The 21,511-nt window shown below is 43.3% G+C and overlaps 1 protein-coding gene across 1 annotated transcript in view; it reads left to right on the top strand.

The window, feature by feature from the left end:
* Positions 1 to 21,511, top strand: part of LOC117040145 (connector enhancer of kinase suppressor of ras 2-like) — a 290,274-nt gene that overhangs the window by 110,987 nt on the left and 157,776 nt on the right. Inside the window, exons 3-4 of the mRNA XM_033137731.1 lie at positions 7,093 to 7,295; positions 10,618 to 10,705. Coding sequence (XP_032993622.1) covers positions 7,093 to 7,295; positions 10,618 to 10,705 — 291 coding nt within the window. The remainder of the gene's footprint in view (positions 1 to 7,092; positions 7,296 to 10,617; positions 10,706 to 21,511) is intronic.

Raw genomic sequence — 21,511 nt, forward strand, 5'->3', positions numbered from 1 at the left:
TCCCCAAATGTCTCCATTCCAAACAACCTTAAAAAATAAAGCAATAAACAAAGTTCTTTTGAACAGCAGAGTTTTTGTCCTGCTTTATGAAAGCACCATTTAGACTATGGATGAGAGCCATTTGGAAATGTACATCTGATGTACTTTTTCATTAAAAAAAGAAAGACAGAAAAGCCAAATTACATTGTAGGTTTCTCAACACACAGAGAGGAAGTATGTTTGTAGGATGCAAAAGTCCTGGCTGGCTTCATTGTGTTATTTAAAACACTCACTTTAAATATCATGAACTTTATATAATGATGAGTGAAGATGTTGCATCGTCAGTCAGGAGTTCTGTTGTGTGCGTTTGTTTCAATTCATCAGTCAGCTCCAACTGCAGTGCCCTTTCCTTTCTCTGGCATTCATCTCTCAGCTGAATGAAAAAGAGTAACGTTCTTGAAATACCAGATTGCACAGAAGCCAAATGGTACTGAGGTGCAGTGTGTGTGTGTGCATGTATGCAAATTCAGAGCTAGTTTTTCAAAAGAAACATTGAAGGCGCAACAGCAGTCCCATCTGCACTTTGCATCTAAAATAGTATCATTCCACTTAAAACTGCCCAAAAATATTGGGAGCTATAGTTTTCTAAGGGGGCTGAGAGTTATTATGGGACCCCTATTCCTCTCAGAGAGCTATAGTTCCCAGAGCGGTTTAACAGCCAATCCCTCTTCCTAAGGAACACTGCAAATCTACCTTTGCAAGGTTATGTGTGTGTGTGTGTGTGTTTAATTAAAAATATATATTTCTTTGTTTGAACAGACAGGAAGCAGGAACAAAAAGGCTAGTCACAGCAGTGAGCCCCTCTTTGAGCTGATACCAAACTCAGATGACTTTCTTTCAGCCTCTCTATTTCATGCACGATGTTTCTCTATGCTAGTTCTTACTTAGTTCTTCAGTCTGTCCCTGAATTCCTGTTGCTGGGAATCACAGGGGATGTAAGTGCTGATGCGGTCTTATCCTGCTTCTGAGCTTCCCAGGAGGCACCTGTTTGGGAACTGGATGCTAGACTAGAAAGGCCTTGGGCTTGACTTAGTAGGGCTCTACCTATGTTCTTCCCTATGCTCAAGGATGTTTGGTGTTGTTCACACAGCCAGAAAAACTGTACCCCAACACTTTCCAGATGCTGTGTGGAAACTGAACCCCCATTAAGATGCCATCACTGAAAATGTATGTTCTTAGACAACAACCTACACACATGTAGAACATTTGGATAAGGATTTTCTAAATGTTTCTGTTGCTCAGCTACTTCTTCAGTGCCTGTTCACTGACTGGCCTGAGATAAAATGGATCAGAGTAATTTCTTAAGTGTCATATTTGCTAATGAGCAACACAAAATGTCTTTAAAGCATGCCTTTCTCCTGTTGCGTGTTTCAGTTTTCCTGAAAGCTTGCAAATTCTCTTTTAAAAATTCATCCCTTTATAATTAGTACTCGTTACAAGCTATTTTGTTTAAAAGTTTAAAAGTTTCTTGAAATCTCTGGGGCAAGCACTTATTTACCATTGGGTTAACACTTTAGGATACAGTCAGTCTAAGGAGTTAAATCATGACTACTGAAGCTGCATTAACATGTGATCTGAATTTGTAAAATGCAAATAACAGGATCTAGGTTTTTAAGAAATGTTCCTCTGAGAAAGGGCCATAGCCCTGTGAGCATATGCACTTGCAGAAATTCCCAGCTTCCATCTCTGGCATCTCCAGATAAGGCTGGGACAGACTCCAGTCTGAAACCCTGGAGAGCTGCTGCCAATCAGGGTAGACAATACTGAGCTACATGAACCAGTAGTCCAACTCAGGAAGAGGCAACTTCCTGAGTACTGCCAAATATTAAACAGGAAAGTGCTGCGTAAAGCAGTATGAACATTCAATGCTGCCTTTTTTTGAGCCAGACCCCTGGTCCATCTAGTTCAGTATTGTCTGCACTGACAGATACCCTTGTCTGAAATCCTGGAGAGCTGCTCTCTAACAGCCCTACCGGAAGATGCTAGGAACTGAACCTGGGGCCTTCTGCATGCAAAACAGGTGCCACTGCACTACAGCCTTTTCACAGTAGCCATGTGATTACGCTTGCTCCTCCTGCTATGTGCCCTTATGTAATAATCCCACCAAGCAGTGCCATTCATTGGGGATGATGCTCCCATGTAGTCATTGGGGATGATGCTCCCATGTAGTCATTGGGGATGATGCTCCCATGTAGTTTGATACCATCTGGAGGGAAACAGGTTCTCTACACAGGAGCGTAGCACAGTCCACAGGTGCCCGGGCTGGGTGTGGGTGGGTGCATTTCCCAGGTGGGACAGAGCATGCTCATTCAGCCCTTGCTGCTGCCACTGCCAGGCATAGGCATGGCATGGAGGGTGAAGAGCACCCTTGGTGCTCACCAAGCCACTGCCGCCGCCAGCTGGAGCAGGGTGCAGAGGTTGAAGAGCACCCTTCACACCCTGTCCCCATTTGTGCGTGGGTCTGCCGGTCAACTGCTGGGTGGGAGCAGGCAGGGTGGGGCACTGGGTAAAGAACACCAGGGGGCTTGTGTGCTGGAGGCATGTGGGGGGCACCTGGTTCATGCCCCCCATGCTTCTGCTCCCGGGGCCACTGCCCCTACCTCCCCATGCTACGCTTTTGTCTCCATGCTGGGTCTGGTGGTCACAGTGCTGGCCTAGGACCAAGGACATCTTGGGTTCAAATCTGTGTTCAATTATGCTGCTCACAGAGTGGTTCTAATTTACCTCAGGGTTGGGGTGTGTGTGTGTGTGTGTGTGTGTGTGTGTGTAGCTTTGTAGTTTTCACTCTTCAGCTACTATCCTGGATCTTTCTAGGTTCCCTCATGGTCAGGACAACATTTATGTTTATTTTTATTTCTGTAATCATTTATTCTCCACCACTGGGGCTTGGAAAGGGGCCCCAAAGGCAGCTTACAGCTATAAAGATGTATACTAACAAATGGAATAAAACAGAGAACATTAAAACAGAGCCATCGACACACAGCCAAGCACCAAAGGGAGTTCCAAACAAATCAAATGCTTGATGGAGCAAAATATTTTTGAAACCTGCCTAACAAAACAAAGAAACGAGCAACAATAACCTCACCACCAATCCTCTTTAAGGGAGTTCTGTAGCCTGGATAGGGATTGGAGAGAAATTAGATTCAGTTCACATTTAAAGGTGAACTTTCCAAACCAATAATGGAGCCAAAATACAGCCAGCCTTCAAAATTTGCACATCCTTGAATATGTACTGAAGTTCTCCAGCCATGGAATGTGTGTGCATATAAATGCACAAATTACTGAAAATAGCATACAAAAATGAACCGTTTTAGGCAAAATTGGATAGAAAGATGTGTTTATTAGGAGAAACTAAAATGCTGGTGAACTTTCACGAGGACCTTTTAAAATAATAATCGCAAACTGATGGAGACCTAGCCTATCTGGAGAAATGTCTGACTACAGCCAAGGACTCATTGGGAATAAAGGTCTGAAGAGAAGGGAGCTGAGAAGGATTAGCTGAGGTTGTGCTGTGGTTCCAGCTGTTCCAGCTCAAAAATCCCAGTGCTGGGCTGGAAGAGCTTCTAGAACAATATGTACCAACCATGGGCATAGCCAGGATTTATTGGGGCAGAACCTCAGATAGTTAAGTATATTTTTTATGTACTTGATTGGGAGGGGCAGCTACCCCCCCCCCCCCAGCTACTGGACCTCCTAAGCTCAGACTTTAGCTCTCACTCAGTCCTTTGTTGTGGCTTCTATTTTCTTGGACTCTGACCTTGGGCCAGCCCTGGATGCCGCTTTAGTTGATTCTCCATTAGTATTACCAACAGCATTTGCCTTGTTTACTCAGAATCCCAGTGAAAACAGGACACTCTTAAGCCTGGATGGTGCACATGAAAAGGCCCTATTTCATACCCTAGGCAAATGCACTTCTGAAGATAGTGGGCAATGGAACAATGACTCAGAGGAGGTGGTCTTTCAATTATCCTGGTCCCAACTTCTACGGGGCATTATAGGTTTGGGACAAAGATACAAGAAACTTAGGAAGCTTACTTACTTTGAGTCAGCCCACTGCTACATCAAGTGCAATGCTGCCTACAGCAGTGGCAGTGAAGTTTTTTCAGGGGCTGCATTCCCTCAAAGAAAACCTTGTGAGGGCCACATGCCAAAGGCAAAACTAGGTGGAACCATGGATATGACCGTTGTGCAGTAGGTTACATTCCAGCTGTGCAAAAACCAGAGGTTTCGCATGCCCATGCCCACTTCTCCAGCCTCCATTCAGGCATCACACTTCAAGGATGCATTCTGGCCAGGCAAAAGCACTTGTGGAGGGTGCAGTGGTGGTGTGTACATAGCCTAGGAGAGTTGCAAGGACCTAAGATTTGACCCTGACCCTGAAGTCCCCACCCCTGCCCTAAAAAGAGTGGCTGCGACTCTCCATAGCACGTGGGGGTGTCATACTATCCCCATTGGTGAAGAAACTGACAAAGCACAGACTCACTTCATCCAGTGCTTGGGGAATTGACTGACTGACTGAAATCCAGCAACTAGAAACTGTTAGTATTGTCTACCTCTGACAGCGATAATAGTCTATCTTGGTAGGAAATTGGTATGCTCCCTGGGTAGCTAGAGCGGGATGAATTGTGGGCAGGCACAGTGGCTTGTATTGTTAGCATGGGAGATGGGAAAGCAAGCAAGAAGAACAGACGAAGATGCCAGCAATGGCTTGAGTGGCTAGAGAATGCAGGTACTCCCCACATAATGCTGTCAGGTTGAATTCCTACTGCCCTTGTCTACTAAGCTAGCCACAAATGTATAACTGGTCTGGATAGCTGGGAAGGCACCTGGGAGGTATATGAACTCAAATACGAATAAAGTTTATTGTGAGGACTAAGCCTTTACATATATCTACATAATAATATTAACATTTATTACATGTAGCCTTAACAATGGCTTCATCAGATAAAAAGGTACAATACAGACAGATTATGGAGACGAAAAAGGGACCCAATCCTTGTCAACCAAAAATCTTTCCCTGGCTTTCATGGCCTTCATCATGTAGACTGCTGCCACATGAGAAATCTGAGGATTGGCATCAGCTAATAAAAAATTTATGGGACGCGGGTGGTGCTGTGGGTTAAACCACAGAGCCTTGGGCTTGCTGATCAGAAGGGCGGCGGTTCGAATCCCCGCGACAGGGTGAGCTCCTGTTGCTCAGTCCCAGCTCCTGCCCACCTAGCAGTTCAAAAGCACGTCAAAGTGCAAGTAGATAAATAGGTACTGCTCTGGCAGGAAGGTAAACGGTGTTTCGGTGCACAGCTCTGATTCGCCAGAAGCGGCTTTGTCATGCTCGCCACATGATCCGGTAGCTGTACGCCGGCTCCCTCGGCCATTAACGTGAGATGAGCGCCGCAACCCCAGAGTGGGACACAACTGGACCTGATGGTCAGGAGTCCCTTTACCTTTACCTTTAATAAAAAAATTACACGATCTTCAGGGTTACTTATTCAGTTGGGTATAGTTTGCAGAATCCCACCTCTAAAACTTGAATAAAGAGGACAATGAAAGAAGTAGTGTATAAGGTCTTCTTTGGTTCTCATGGAGCAAATAGGGTTCTGGCAAATCCGCCGGCCAGGTATGCTGTAGGTATTGTTTGGAACCGAGCCATAGTAAAAGCTCTCCGAAGAGTGGGTTCAGTGATATCCATCAGGTAACTGGCACAGACTGCTTTTAATCGAGGAAATCAATAAGAAAACCCAGAATTTTTTTGTCTTCATGATGTCTAAAGAGGCATCCCTGTCGAAAATCCATTCTCAAATTTTATCAGGGCTCCAAAATTTAAGAGCATTAAACTCGGGAAGGGTATATCTGGATAAAATATCTAAGAGGTTTTGGCACCAAGCGGAATTATGTTGGAAAAATGCATAGGCTTGTTTAGCCAGTAAAGTATCCAGGGCATTTGCAAGATTGATAAATGAGTGCAAAAATCTTAAATGGGCCCTAGCAGACAAAGAGGGTAAGCCCACTTCCACTGTTAGGAAAGCTGCTGGGGTTCTTTGAAGGAGGCCTAGAATTCTTTTAAGAAAGGAGAAAACTCCCTAGAAAAGACCCTGATGTTGGGAAAGATGGAGGGCACAAGGAGAAGGGGATGACAGAGGATGAGATGGTTGGACAGTGTTCTCGAAGCGACTAGCATGAGTTTGGCCAAACTGCGGGAGGCAGTAAAAGATAGGCGTGCCTGGCGTGCTCTGGTCCATGGGGTCACGAAGAGTCGGAAACGACTGAATGACTGGACAACAACAACAAAGGATTTCAAGCTGATTTAGCAGCTTCTGGTTCCACCCCCAGAGTTCTACCTCGTAGAGCATCTGAGGAATCACCTTACCAATGAAAGCTTTTAGTGCCAGAATCACTAGTTGTCTGGGAGGCATATGGGGTTGACTTTGTTGCTTGGTTTTGCAAAAGAGGTATCCCAGGTGCAGGGCTGGATTTAGGTTTGATGAGGCCCTAAGCTACTGAAGGTAATGGGGCCCTTTATATGTCCAGTTGTCCTTTGCCAACAACAAATCGTCACTGTTTTTTGTGTTGAATATATGCTATACCTGTTTGGTAATTTATGGACCTAATAGGTATCTAAAGCCATTTGCACATAACAAAATATGTATTTTATCAAAGTAATTGTTGAACTGAAATACAATTAAAAAGAAGTGCTAGTAATCAGGAACCCAAGGCTGGTAGGCAAGGAGAACAAGATGCCACAGCACTGTTAATTTTTATTAATTAAAACAAATACTGCAGCATAATAAAGTAGGTGTTCTTTTAAAAAAAAATTTCCTAATGGTCCTTACAAATTTTAAGTCCTGTGTTATTTTATTTGTATGCTGAAAACTAATTTGTGGTGACAAAAGGTGGCCCTGTAAACAGAATCAAGAAATAATCATAATAAATTTTCTCTTTGCTTTTGTAGTTCAAAAAGATGTCTGAAATTATAATAAAAAAAGTTTAAATATTTGCACACTGCTGTTTCATTGTGTGTGTTTTAAATGTACCAAATGTCTCATTTGCTTTCAGAATTATGGACTGGAGACAGAAAACCTGCGAACTCTTTCCCACAAGCTGAATGCCTCTGCAAAAAACCTTCAGAACTTCATCACGGGTAGGAGGAGGAGTGGCCATTATGATGGCAGGGCCTCCAGAAGACTGCCAAATGATTTTCTTACCTCTGTGGTTGACCTCATTGGTGCTGCCAAGAACTTGCTTGCCTGGCTGGACAGGTAATTGAAGTATTTTTTTTTTAAAAAAAGACATGTTTGAAAGATACAAGACTGGTTTTGTATTTTCTGCCTTTGAACCTCTGCATTGCATGACTGTGCAAGGCCCCTGAATCAGTTCAGGACCTGGATCCAGGTTGGACTGTTTCCAGGTTGGATCAGGGCCACTCCTACATGATCACACCCCAAATCAGATGAGAGGGAGGATGAACACCTTATCATTAATTATTTGATCACCTTATCCAGTGGCGGAGCTTCATGCTCTGGCCAGGGCCGTCTTAAGCATATCTGGCGCCGTGGTGCAAAGATCCCTCCGCGCCCCCCACATTTCCGAGTTGTCGACCCAATGGCATAGCAATGTCAGGTGGTACCCAGTGCAGAAATTTTTTGTCACCTCCCCCCTCTTGAAATTATTAAAAGAAGGAAAAATAAGATACAGTTGCAAGTGTTATTTCCTGGTTTATTTACTTAACATTGTGAGCATAAGCACTTAAAACCCTTTTTTCCTAACTTTGTTCTAGGCAAATTTTGAAATCCCATCAACTCCTAGAGTTGGTGGAGCTAAAATAAAACCCAGCCACCCCTCCAGCTGGACTCCGTCCATGGAACCAGTGAATGTGTGTGCTGCCTTCTTCCATTTCAGGGGGTATGTGGGCTACATGACCCTTGAGGTCCCTTAAGTCCTACAATTCTAGGGTTCTCTGTCACCATGGGCAGAAAAATGTCTCAGGCCAAACAAAATGTGTGGGCACCAATCTGCATGGCTTCATAAGAAGACGAGACACATTCATGGAGGGAATGGTTACCCATTGCTACCAGTCAGGATGGCTCTGTTCTGCCTCCACGGTTGGAGGCAGTGATGCTTCTGAATGCCAGTTGCTGGGAACCGCAGGAAGGGAAAGGGCTGCTCCTGTGCTCAGATCCTGCTTGCAGGTTTCCCAAAAGGGGCATCTGGTTGGTCACTGTGAGAACAGGGTGCTTGACTAGATGGGCCACTGCCTTGATCCAGCAGCAGGCTCTCCTGATGTATGTATGGTATTTGGGTTGCTATTTTCCCCTAGAAAGGGGAAGGAGCAGGGAAGGTGATGACGGCCACAGAATACAAAACCTTGAACTGACCAGGCATATTCTGGAGTGGAGGGGTAGCCAGACAAGAGAACTGTTTGCCCACTGTGCACAGCAGTGATTGACAAGTTGACAGTGGCAGAGCAGCTGCTTTGCATGCAGATGGTCCCAGGTTCAATCCCCACATTCAGTGTCTGGGTGTGTGCCAGGAACAAGTCAGTAATAACTCACATGACATCAGTAAAGTTAAATTATTCAAAGAAATAAGCAGCTCAGGAGGCCAAGCCTAGTGAGCACAGCAACTCTTCCCGGTAGATCTGATTCTGGACTGCTCTCTGCCACAGAATCTCCCAGATCACTAAGGCCTGTTACCGCTCCAGCTTCCAACATTTCCTCCTCCCATCTGCTCCCTCTTCTCTGACCATTCATCATCCGCTACCCTTCCCTGGGCTCTGAGCCTTCTTCCCTTGGGGGTTCCCCAGCTGGTGCCTCCCACCAGTCCTCTGAGTCCAGCCAGTCCATTACACCCACCTACATGTCTGGGTAGGGCAAGACAATGCTGCCAGTCAGTGTAGACAGTACTGGGCTGGATGGATTCAGTAACAGGCAGCTTCCTACCTAAGGATCTGTAGGAAATGGCCAGAGAATTGTAGAGTTGGAAGCTACACCCAAGGGTCATTAGTCTAATGCCCTGCAATGCAGGAATCTCAACTCAAACATCTTAAGACGGGTGGCCCTCCAATAGACGTGACAGACATTAATTTGTCCAGCTCATTGAAAAAGTCTCTGCTATAGATGTTCATTTGGTATTGTTTTTAAATCTGACTTCATTTATTTTTGTAGTTGTTAAAATTAGCTTTTTATTATATGTTTCTAATAAATTGCCTTGACACACATGTAGAAGGCAATTCACAAATAATATGTTTTGTCCTTTTCATTGACAAAAGAAAAGGGCAGAACAGGGCACATGTTGGACTCAACCCTGCTCTAGATGGTGAATTCTAGGTTTACCTGGAGTGAACAAATTCATATATCATTGGAAGGTGACAGTCTTATCTGCTCTTCAGGAGATAAGCAGTTATTGAGCAGGGAAGGTGATTTGCCATTTGTCAAGCTGTAAAAGGCAACATTTTCAGGCTGGATTCAAATTCAGGCAATCTCCCACTCCCACCCCACCCCCACCACTCTGCACCTCCCAACAATTCTTGAGTCTATCATTTGCAACAAGGGTGGGGAACCCTTGGCTCTCCAGATGTTGCTGAACTACAACTCCCAGCAAGCATGGCCAATGACATGGGATGGTGGGATTTGTAGTTCAGCAGCATCTAGAGGTCCTCAGCTTTCTCCATAACTGCTTAGCAAGCAAAAACAGAAGGATCCATCTAACCCTATATTGTGATTGGGTCTCCAAGGACTCTGAGAGAGATCCCAACTTTTCAGTCTGAATTTCATCGTATGTATGTACACCATTCCTCAGTTATTTATATGTTAGTTTATACTTACTGAAATTAGTATTCCACTTAACTGTAAATAAAACTTCTAAGCAGTTTGCAAAGAACTATAAACGGAGACTATACCCTGCTAACTCAGATTGTATTGGGGGCCTGCTTATTTCAAACATTATCTCCCCACTCACTCACTCTCTGCCCCCCTTCCTGCTCACGTGTATTCAGAATAAATTCTTACTGAGTTCAATGGGATTTATTCCCAGGTACATATGTGCATACGTTTGCAACTTGAATATCCCATATGTGGATGGTTAACATTCCTGTTGTATTATATTTCCTCATGCAGGGGAACTTTTTGAAGTGCAGGTTCTTTTAGTCTTTTCTTCTTTTTCTTCTTCCTCTCAAACACATGGAAGACTGTGTCATGTGCCCATTTGAACGGACTGATTTTTTTTTTAGCGTAAATGCCACAGAATAAACAACAGGACCCTCTGCTGCTTTCACAGAGCTTTGTGAAAGTCTTGTGAAAGAATGTGCACGGTCCCATTTTTAATAATTACAGTGCAAGAAGCCAAGATCAATGTAGGCAATTGACTAGGTCTTGTAGAACCTGCCCTTTCTTTGGCCTATTAATAGTTTGGCATATTTCCATTAATACAGTGCAAAATTGTACAAAATCAGTGTGTACATGCTCATTAGTCAGACTCTCCTTATAGGAAATATGAATAGTGCATAGCATTAGACTGATTACCGGAACTGTAAATGTGAAGACTCCTAACTTGCTTTCTCTTTAAATCCCCTATTCTTAATAGGTCTCCATTTGTCAGTGTGACAGAATACTCACTGCTGAAAAATAACATTGTTCAACTGTGCCTGGAACTAACAACCATAGTGCAGCAGGTAAGAGCTAGTTAATCTTCTACTAAATTACTCCTAAATTACTTCCATAGTGGAAGGACGCAGATATGTCTCCTTCCTTGGCTGCTGAGGCCTCTGCACAGCTTTTGTTGCGCTTAGGCAAAGCAAGAAACATCAAAGCAGAGGTTTCCAGCAAAAATGGGTTTCCTCAGCTTACAAAGCCTGACCCTTAAATGTTTCTATGGTTTAAACCACAGGAATTACAGAGTTCAAGAACATATTCCAACTAGGCAAAAATACTGAAGGAGAATGCAACAGAAGACCCATAGGAGGACATGGCCTTGGGAGAGGGTGTGTGACTCAGAAGGTGGTGTGGAGCAGGACTGTCTCAAGGGCCAGGTAGACAGGATTGAAGGGCCGCATCCCCCCTCCCTTAGCCTGAGGTTTCTCACCCTTGGTTTAAGGTGGTTTATCTGACCTGTTGGTACAAAGCAACATCTTGGGTAGGTATGGTTGCCCACCCCCTGCAGTTCCCTTCTTTGACCAGAGCTAGCCAGTAGCAAAAAAGGGTGAAGTCAGGTGGATTACTTTATTTCTAGCCCATGACCGTTTATTTCCATTATTTGGTTTCTAGACCACTTTTCAGGCATTATGCCTACTAATGCAGTTTATTATGTATTTCTGTACTGTCCTTAATCTGTGGATCTGAGGGCAGTTTACAACATAAAAAACAGTAATAAACAAAAACAATACCCCCCACAAAAGGCCATAGAGTGGTACCTCGGGTTAAGAACATAATTCATTCTGGAGGTCCGTTCTTAACCTGAAATTGTTAGTTAAAGCTACCACTTTAGCTAATGGGGCCTCCCGCTGCCACTGCGCCACCGTCGCGCGATTTCTGTTCTCATCCTGAAGCAAAGTTCTTAACCCGGGGTACTATTTTGGGGTTAGTGGAGTCTTTAACCTGAAACGTCTGTAACCTGAAGCATCTGTAACCCGAGGTACCACTGTAGATTGTTTAATTAGCCAAAGGCCTGGGAGAAGAGGAATGTTTCTCCCTAGTTCCTAAAGATATATAATAAAGACACCAGATGAGCCTCCACTTCCAACATCGTTGAAAACTTTCTACAACTAATGCCACATTGCACAATTAGAATTGAATCAGTTCACGATATGTAATAATGACAGAAATATAAAGTGCTTCACCTCCCAAAAAACTCCTAATTCATGGAATAGCTTCATCATTTGTCCTTTTGCTGACCCTTCCTTCCCTAGAAATCACACTTCAAAACTCACCTTCGTAGAGAAGTTTTTGGGTAAACTTCAATGACCCCCATATCCTACTGAAGGGATGAGGAACCAATGGCTCTCTAGATGTTGGTGGACCTCAACTCCCATCAACTTTGACTAGAGGCATTGTGTGTGTGTGTGTGTGTGTGTGTGTGTGTAGGGGGGTGCCGTGAGTGTTGTGGCACCAGGCACAATTTTGAGGGGGCACAAATAGGCGCCCTCACAACAGGCACCTTCATTGGAGGCTGGCTCCACACCTGAAGAAGCTGCACCAGGCCTGATCTGGGGGAGGAGAGCAGGTGAGTGGGCGGCAGCACAGCTGCCCACCCTCCTTGGTTCCAGCACACCTTGCACCCGGTGTCAGCGGCTCTCAGCAGTGGAAAGCAGCTCTCCTTGACCGCGGCGAGGCATGCCTGGCTGCAGTGGCTCCATCACCAGGTCAAGTCTGACCCGACAGTGGAGAGCAGGAGAGTCAATGGTAATGCTGCCGCCCACCCTCCTTGGCTGTGAGGCACTGCTGAGTCATGTCTGACCCAGCAGCGGAGCGCATCCTACCCTGATCCCAGTGTGGTGTGCCCAGTCACAGCAGCTCCACCTCCACCACTGGGTCAGGCCTGACCTGGTGACGGAGAGCAGGGGGAGAGTGAGCAGCAACTTCCCCGCCCCTCTTCTACCCTGAACTGCAGTGCTTGGGAGTGTGCCCTCTGTGCCCCCCTGGGGGTGCGCCCTGCTTGCCCACCTCAGTGTGGACGTACACTCTGCCATTGTCTCTGACTGTTGGCCATAGTGGCTGGGACTGTGGGGGAGAATGCAGCTTTCATCTCTGTCTTCCAACAACTTTTATCCTGTCTCCTAGCAAATGCTGTCTAAGGCAGCCACCTCACTCTACCTAATGGTAGGGCTGGGCATGTTATATGTTGTTTGTCCCATATCTATGGCTAATTTAGTCTGCTGAGTGCCTCTAAGTTCTGGTAGCATAAGAGGAAGAAAATTATATATTTCTGTCCAGCTTCTTCATGGTTTTCATCATTTTATAAACCTATATCCCATGTCCTCCCCTGCCTATGTTTCTCCTCAACATAACCCCTTTGGCCTTAAGTAAATGATTCTATTGTTTAATTAACCATCTGATTACCTGAGTTTTGGCCCTTTTCTAAGCCGTTTACTGCCTTTATACATTTTGGGGGAAAGCTCCATCTAACCAAGCTCTAATTTAAATGAGGTGGGTATAGAAAGCAAATAGATTTTTCTGTTGTGTGATATGAATCCCCAATCAATCTGGGGTAAGAATGCTTTGTGTTATCAAATAGAAAACCATCAGATTTCTCTGCCCAGGCCTGGTCTGTTCTTTGAAATTAATTCATTCCACTCTACAAAACAGGGGAAAAATTTCAGATACACTCCACAATTGAAGGCCTTTATTCTCTGACCTGAAATAATTAGGTTTGCTGCAAAGGAAATTTGAGTTGCCTTTCTGATGCATAAATTAAAAGGAATGATGTTTGATTGGCATCGTTAGCTCAAAAGCCCAGCTGTGATTGATTTATCCTCTTGGTGTTTGAAAGTTAAATGGAAGCCATGTCTTCTAAAATGGATATTCCATTTGAAGTATTTTCAACTAGTACAGGCTGTGTGTGTGTGTGTGTGTGTGTAAGTAAGTAAGTAAGTAAGTAAGTAAGTAAGTAAGTAAGTAAAATAGAGAGAATTGCCTTGGGGTCCAGACAGGCAAGCTGATTGAATGCCTTCCCTTGCTGCAGAAATGAAAACTTCAAAGGCATACTTGACCATCAAGTGTAGAGAGAGAGCCTTCCATATTTTTGTGCTCCTTGGATGATTGGATTATGCCTCCGTAATTTTTTGTAATCTTTCTGCATCAGAAGTGTGGACGAGTTTCATGTTTTTGATAGCTGGGGAAAACCCAAAATCACCAGCGTGTGTGTGTGAGTACACACACACACACACACACACACACACAGTATATTCTGGTGTATAAGACTACTTTTTAATCCAGGAAAATCTTCTCAAAAGTCGGGGGTCGTCTTATACACCGGGTGGAGAATCTGCAGTCGAGTATATCTCAAACTATTTTTTAACTGGAAAAGTTGGGGGTCATCTTATACGCCCAGTTGTCTTATACGCCAGAAAATACGGTGTGTGTGTGTGTGTGTGTGTGTGTGTGTGTGTGTGTGTGCTGTTCCTTGCTTCCCTACATGTTGGGATTGCACTGCTGAGTTATTTAATTTTACAAACGGCCTTTTGGCTTTACTCCAATAAAGCTGAATTACCAAAGAGAAATAGGAACCCCAGGAGAGGAGAGAAACAGACAAAAAACAGCCAGAACTGCAGTTTTGTATAGCTTAATAAAGCTTACCGAACTAAAGATGCTTCCCCACAACCAAAATTAGACAATGCTCCCAAGATAAACATTTGTTACCCGTAGCATGTTGTTTGATTTAATGTTTGTAATTTCTAAACATACTGTAGACATTTCTTATCTCTCCCTACCTTTTCTTCTTTAAAAAAATATATCCTCATTTTACTAACAAAAACAAACAAACAAAAAGCAACCATTCTTTCCATTACATTGCAGGTTGCATACACTGTTGGATTACATGTTCACACTTTCCTTTCTCTTCTTCATATTATAGAAAAAATACTGTACAGAGCCCTGGGGGGGGGGTGGTCTTCTAGTAAGTAAATGGGGATTCTCCATACTTCCAGATTAATAATAATAATGGAATGTATTGTATGTGTGTTTTTTGTTGATTTGATTTATTATCCCCTTCCCCTCTCACCCTAAGATATCAGGGAAGATGACAACACTTTAAAATGCAACATTAGAAAAAGCTGATAACAATTTACAAATTACTGTCAAAGACTGACAAGACACGGAGGAATAGTGGAAGGCACCAGCTGGGGGACTCCCAAGGGAAGAAGACTCGGAGCCCAGGGGCTGGTGGTGGTCAGTGGGAGAAGACGAGGAAGAAGAGCTGTTGGAAGTTGGACTTAGTGAGCTGGGAGAGTCTGTGGCAGAAAGAGGCCCCAAATCTGAAGCTGACGCAAGAGGAAGGGGGTCAAGAAGTAGGGATGAGTCAGGCTGGTGAAGAAGCCAGGGTGTACCCCCCCTCCTGCTGTGATAAGCTCCCTTTTCCCTTAGTCTCCCAGGACCATAATAGGTATGAAGAGGGAGGAGCTGAGATGGGCACATCAGTGGAGTCTCAGATTGCTTGGGAAGGACCTGGGAGAGATTTAGATAGCTGTGGGAAGGCAGGAAGCTTCAGTCTCCACAACTGCCTCATAGGAGCAAGGCCTACTGAGGAAAGTAATTATGCTCATTAGGCCAGGCTCCCCTGAACAGTCCTTGCTTCTTCTTTATCTGTGCTTTATCTTCAGGGCTTTGTTCTATTTTAAGTGAGAAGCCTTCAGGTATTTGTTTGAAAAGACATTTGTTTGAGCAAATCATTGCTCCATGTTGAACATCCATGCCAATGTGGGATAGCAGGTAGCATATTAGACTAGGACCTGTGAGATCAGGATTCAAATCCTCCCTTCACAAGATGGTTGTGAGAATAAAATGGACAGGGGGAGAACTGTAGGGAACCTTGAACTCCTTGGAAGAAAAAAGGTGGAATATAAAAGTAATAATAATACAAAATGAAGTAATTTTTCAACAAACTTAATGAACTATATTTGTAGAATAGACACAACCCTAATTAAAATATTGTTCACCCAGTACAAAGTTCTCTACCTGCCAAGGTAGACTTTCCCCAGTCTCTTCTGCGCCCCCCCAGCCCCCACACCCTAGAAGGTTTAGGGGAAGCACAAGAACAGGTTTAGGGGGCACACCAGCAGAAGAATGAGGAGAAAGTCCTCTTGTGCAAGCATAAATTCTTGAGCTGATGAGATACAAGCCTTGCTATCAACTCCTGGCTGCCAGCTAGGAATTGGAAAAGATGTGATTCTGGTTAATGAGAGTGTGAAAAGCAGGAGCAGAGGCTGAATGGTCAATTGGAGATAACCGGGGCCAATAATGTGGATTTAGCAGATTGCCTAATGAGGAATAGTGCTCTGGATTTTTTAGCATGACAGTTGATCAGGCCCTACTTAGCCGTAATTCCTCCATTATTAAAGTTAACCATCCTGTTAAGCTCTATATCAACAGAGTAATAACAAAAATCCCAAATATTTTCTATCACTCAGCATATAACTAAGTTTCAGGGCACAGTTCTAAGGCTGGATGAGAAGTAGGTCATATAAATAATATAATGATTACTCAAGTCAAAGCATTTTTTACCCAGATGAATGTTAATTTCACAATTGCCGCTAGAGTTTTAAAACCATACAGCTTGTATTAAAATTGCTGTTAGATTTTTTATTTATTAAGAAAAAGACATTGCAGGTTTCTCTTATGATAATGATTTTCCTTCCTTTCTTTCTTTCTTTCTTTCTTTCTTTCTTTCTTTCTTTCTTTCTTTCTTTCTTTCTAAAAAGAGGGGAGGGTGAAACGCTTTGCAAGGTAGCACACACACCCCGAAAGCCAAATTCAATGCCAGAGGCTGATTGCCTCCTCGTCACTGTGCAATTATATCAGATCTCTTTGGCTTGAAAGAAATCTTCTGACATTTCAGCTTAAAGAAGAGAAAAATCTAAAGAAGTCGCTGAAGGGGGGATCTTGTGGAATGCTAGACTTGAAGCAGATAACTTGGCAGGTAGAGAACTTTGGAATAATCCTTCAGGTGACAAGCCAGGTTTTTCTCAGAGAAGCTGTTTTTATTTTCTACAAAAGCCTTTTGTAGGCAAGGCATGTCACATTTGGTTAATACAGGAGAGAGTCAACACCATTGTACAATTTGCTTCGATTCTCATCCAATGAAGGCTGTGATTTATTTGCTTCCTTAAGAATTTTTTTTTATCATTACATCGGTTCATGGGACACACCTTCAGTGAGTGAACATCTGTTGTGGAGAGCTCCACACACATTCATGCCTTCATGTAGGTTATCTACATACAGCTGTTCCTGTGTGGGTTCTCTTGTTGTGGCTAAGGACCCCAGTGCAGCAGAATAAAATAAAAAAGCGGGACTACACCCCACTAAAAAAAAAAGCCACAATATCCTTTAATATGTGGTGCAGATGTGTTATATATTCTGCAGTATATATTCCAAGGTGCTGGAGGTACGTGAACAAATGGTAATTAAAAAAAATAAATTGAAAAACTATATACAAGAGCATGTACAAGTTCCAGGCGTCAGGACAGCTAGCCTCTGTGCCTCCCCATTTAGTTTTATGGACTTCAGGCTGTTGGATTAGGTTTGTTTTAAGGACTTCTACAACTTTCACCATTGCTACTAGCCTTCCCAACTGTCTGGCCTCCCCCCTCCCCACTACTATTTCTCATCCTTGATTCTTGTTCAGAATTTGCATATCTGATTAGCAGCACCATAGGAGACCTTAAAATCTCCAAGTCTGCCTCTAGTTATTATACTGGGTGAATGTCTTGTCCTTTCCTTAGGCAGTTCAGGACTTCTCATCATTAGTTTCCTCTTGGGGCTTAAGGTTGCCTCCGCAGCTGCTACTCAAATTCTCTTCCCTCTGCTGCCTGCTTTATCCAGCATGGTGTGGGTGCCTCACACAGAGTCCTAGGTTTTAGCTGCTCCTCTGTCATTGTGGCCTCCTCAGTATTTCTTCTGTTCCCTATGACAGTATGGTAAAGTGCTTTCTCTTGGTGCCGCCATCTCTCTTCTTTCAGCCGATCTTCCTTTCTACAGTATATGCTAGCAGAGCCAGTGTTTTCCCAGCATCTCCCCCTTGCCATGCCACATCATTTCTGGCCTGACTGTGTTTACACTTGCCTGGAACAGACCTAACATGGAATGAAGGTTGGACACAACCACAACCACCTCCAGACAGTTCAACCGACCACTCCAAAAGCCTCTGAAGATTTTGTTGATTTGTTTGATTTGTTAACTAGAACAGACAATTGCTAGTTTTTCTACTCTTCAAATGATATGTCTGCAGATGGACATCCAGGGATCTTGACAGCAGGACAGGTACACCCAGTGGTCAGGAATAGGAAGGCATGTACTTGGCTTTCTCCCCACCACAGTTACAGAATCAGTATAATCTGGACCAGATCAATGCGGTGAAGCAGGTCCAAGTTCAGATTCCACCCATCGTTCTCTTTGTGTGACCTTCAGCCAGTCACCACCTCTTGGCCCAGCTTACCCAACCTCATTATAGAACAAGCAGGATAAAAAGTGTAATCAGTAAAGAATAAATAAATATTCAAATCGGACTGCATAATTTTCCACATGCAGCATGAAGGCAAAGAAACACATCTGGAGATACAGTTTAAGTGAATACATATTAGAGGAGATTATGTGTGTCCCCATATGTAATTGCAAAGGTAATAGTGGCTACATCAAGTACATCTTGTTGGGGCTGAAATAAAAGCGTTAATGCACCTGAGCCTTCCTGACCACTTATATTAATGCACATGAATGGTAAAGATAATTCTATGCGCAGTTCACTAGGAAGTGAAAGTGGTTGTTAGCATTATTATTTCTGCTCCCACTGCCCAGCTACGTTTAGCAGAATATGATTTGAAGTGGTATTTATATTTTCTTTCTGTTTGGCTTCCTTGCTAGATTTCCATACAGAGCAAGAAGGCTTACAAGTGAGCAAACAAATCAAACTAAGCAGAAATTGCAGAGATGTCCCTATGTGACCAGAGTCTGGTGTATCTATATGAATGTATGGTTGTGTACGTGTATGTACGCACAAGGAGAGGGGACTGAACCAATGTACAAAATAAATGAGAATATTTTGACCATAATGTCAACTATGTGCATATCCACATGACCTTATCATGAACAGAACACAATCTGGCAAGCTTTATTGTCCCATGACTTCTGTTCATTTCAGTGACGTTAGAAGGGGGAGATTCATTGGTGAAATGAAAGGAAAATATGTAGCTCATTTCTACAGTGATGCATAGGTAGGCTCAGAAAGCATGACTAGCCCATTGTTTGATCCAGTCAGGCTTGCGGGCACTTGATGTGAGCATTTTCAAAAGCCTCCAAGATGCTTGCATTTAATAATGGCCTCCCACGCATCTCCATTCCCCAACATCATATGTCAAGGACTTTGGGTCTAGCAAAGTAGGAAGTTTAGAAAGTGGTGGCAGCTGCTCATGGGACTCTAGAGGAGCATCTTTCCCTCCTGGGCATGGGGTTGTCAGTCTCGGAATCCCCTGTAGGAAAATGAGGCTATTCACATCATTTCCACTAGTGTTGTTTCCCCAGTCTAGTCCCATCTCTGACTGGGGTCTTTGCTGTGTTGGGTCTTTGGAATCAACCATGGCCACCTCCACCACTTTCCACTTTGCCAGCCATGGTCATTCTTAACCTTTGGGAATGCGGAGGTAGGAAGAGGTAGAGGATGAATCTTACAAGTTTGAGTCAAGCATTGCCTGGCATACCCTGCTCATGGAGCAGGGCTCTGCTTGACCCAGTCTTGGCACAATAAAGCACAATCTTTATTTTTCAAGTGCCTCAGTCTGCATGAGTGATCGTGCATGAGTGGTGTGGCCTTTTGAAAACATACAAGGGCCAAATGGAGATGCGTGAAAGGTTGCTTTTGACTCCTGGGCTTGAGATTCCCCATCCCTGTTTTATATGAATTGCTAGGAAAGACCCCTGTCTGAAACTCTGGAGCATCATATCAGTCAGTGATCTGACTTGGCTTGAAGCAGCCTCCTATGTTCATATACTCACAAAATATTCAGGTAAGACTCACTATAAATCTGAATGGGATAATAGTAATTATTATCATATTTATTATTAGTTTCTTTTTTCACCAAAGTGACTCAGAACAACTTAGAGAAGCAAACACTGAAAACAAGAGCAATCTATATTATCTATTACATTTTGTAGCTAGTCCGATTCACGAGGAGAACTGCTGGCACAATTGCAAAGCTAAGCAGGGTCCAGTATGGTTTCAAATTGGATGGGGGACTGCGTGTTGAGATTCCTGTGTTGCAGAGGGTTGGACTAGATGACCCACTCTGCAATTCTATGATTCTGTGCCAAATTTATTCTGGCAACAATCCACAGATTCTCAACTAGGCTTCAATATTTCATTTAAAAGCCCCAACATTATCATGGGCAGGCCCCAAAGAATATTGTAACTACAGAAAATTGGCATTTTGTTTAATTGCCAGCATGTATTAGATCCATAATAATACATTTTGCGCTATTTAGCTAAGGTATAACTGTTGACATAATATCACTCACACACACACACACACACACGTACATTCATGTGTGTATACTTACAAATAGAGGTTTGTTTTTTCAAACTTCTGTGATTTTGTATCAGTCTAGTTTCTCTTTCATATCTGAGTTTTTGAGTATTGTAATTTCAACTATAAAGTGACACTATCCCTGAACACAAGCCTGGCCTGCAACCAATACCCTGGAAGTAATGTTGCAAGATTCCCTCTTACCTGGGAGTTAGCTCCACTGAACTTAATGAGACTTATATTTGAGTAGACATATATGGGATTGCACTGTTAATCTCATTACTGCACTGTTAATCTCATTATTTTCAATGGAGTTTATTTCTGCATGAGGAGTTAGCATCCCAGATGGTGCTTCAAAGGATAAAATTGACAATTTGGACAAAGGCATATATTTATGCAATTGATTGTGATTAAATGGCTTTCTCTGTATAATGTGCAAACCACTGATCTGGATGTTTGATTTTCTTATTTTGTCTTCAGGAGGATGAAAATCTCTGAAATATTTCAGCCGTTGCCAAGGTGTTTCAGAAAGTCTTCTATATCTGTAAAAGAAACCCCTAAGTACTAAATTCCTGTACTGTAGCAAAATCATATTATCTTTTAGATTTTCATTACAGATGCATGTTATTGCAGGACAGGATCTTCAAATTAACAGACTAGCAGATATTTACTAAATGTTGTATCTGCTGTCAAAGGTTGCTAGAGAAAAAAATGTGAGGAGGGGTCTTGTTTTTTAATTATGCAGTCGAGCATTAGCAAGGTATACTTTTCAGGCGATAGCTGCTCTCCAATAAAATACAGCAGTGATGGGGCACCTTAGGCCTGGGGGCCAAATGCAGGCCTCCAGGCTTCTCTGCGTGGCCCCCATGACTCTCCAGGCCACACCCATCTCCCCTGACTCTTCTTCACACTTCTGGCGTTTTTGCCTGGCTGGAACGTGTCATTGAATTCTGATAAATGCCTTTTGCTTACCTGAATGAAAAGTAGAGAAGGGTGTGTGTAGATGATAGCTCTTCTTTATACAAAGACAAAATTTACCTTCCTTACTCCACCCACTTTTGCTGCTGGTCCCTTCCACTACTGACATCTGGCCTTGAAAAAAACTGGGAGGTAAATGGCTGGACTGCCAAACAGATAGCATTTCCCTCCAGCTATCTCTCTTTACCAGGAATAATCCCTGCTTTCCGGCATCTTCCCTAAATAATTGTTTCTATTTTGCCTTTCCAGCTGATGTTGAGAGGGTACTATTTAAAAAGT

Source organism: Lacerta agilis, chromosome Z (assembly GCF_009819535.1).
Source record: "Lacerta agilis isolate rLacAgi1 chromosome Z, rLacAgi1.pri, whole genome shotgun sequence".
Lineage (NCBI taxonomy): Eukaryota > Metazoa > Chordata > Lepidosauria > Squamata > Lacertidae > Lacerta > Lacerta agilis.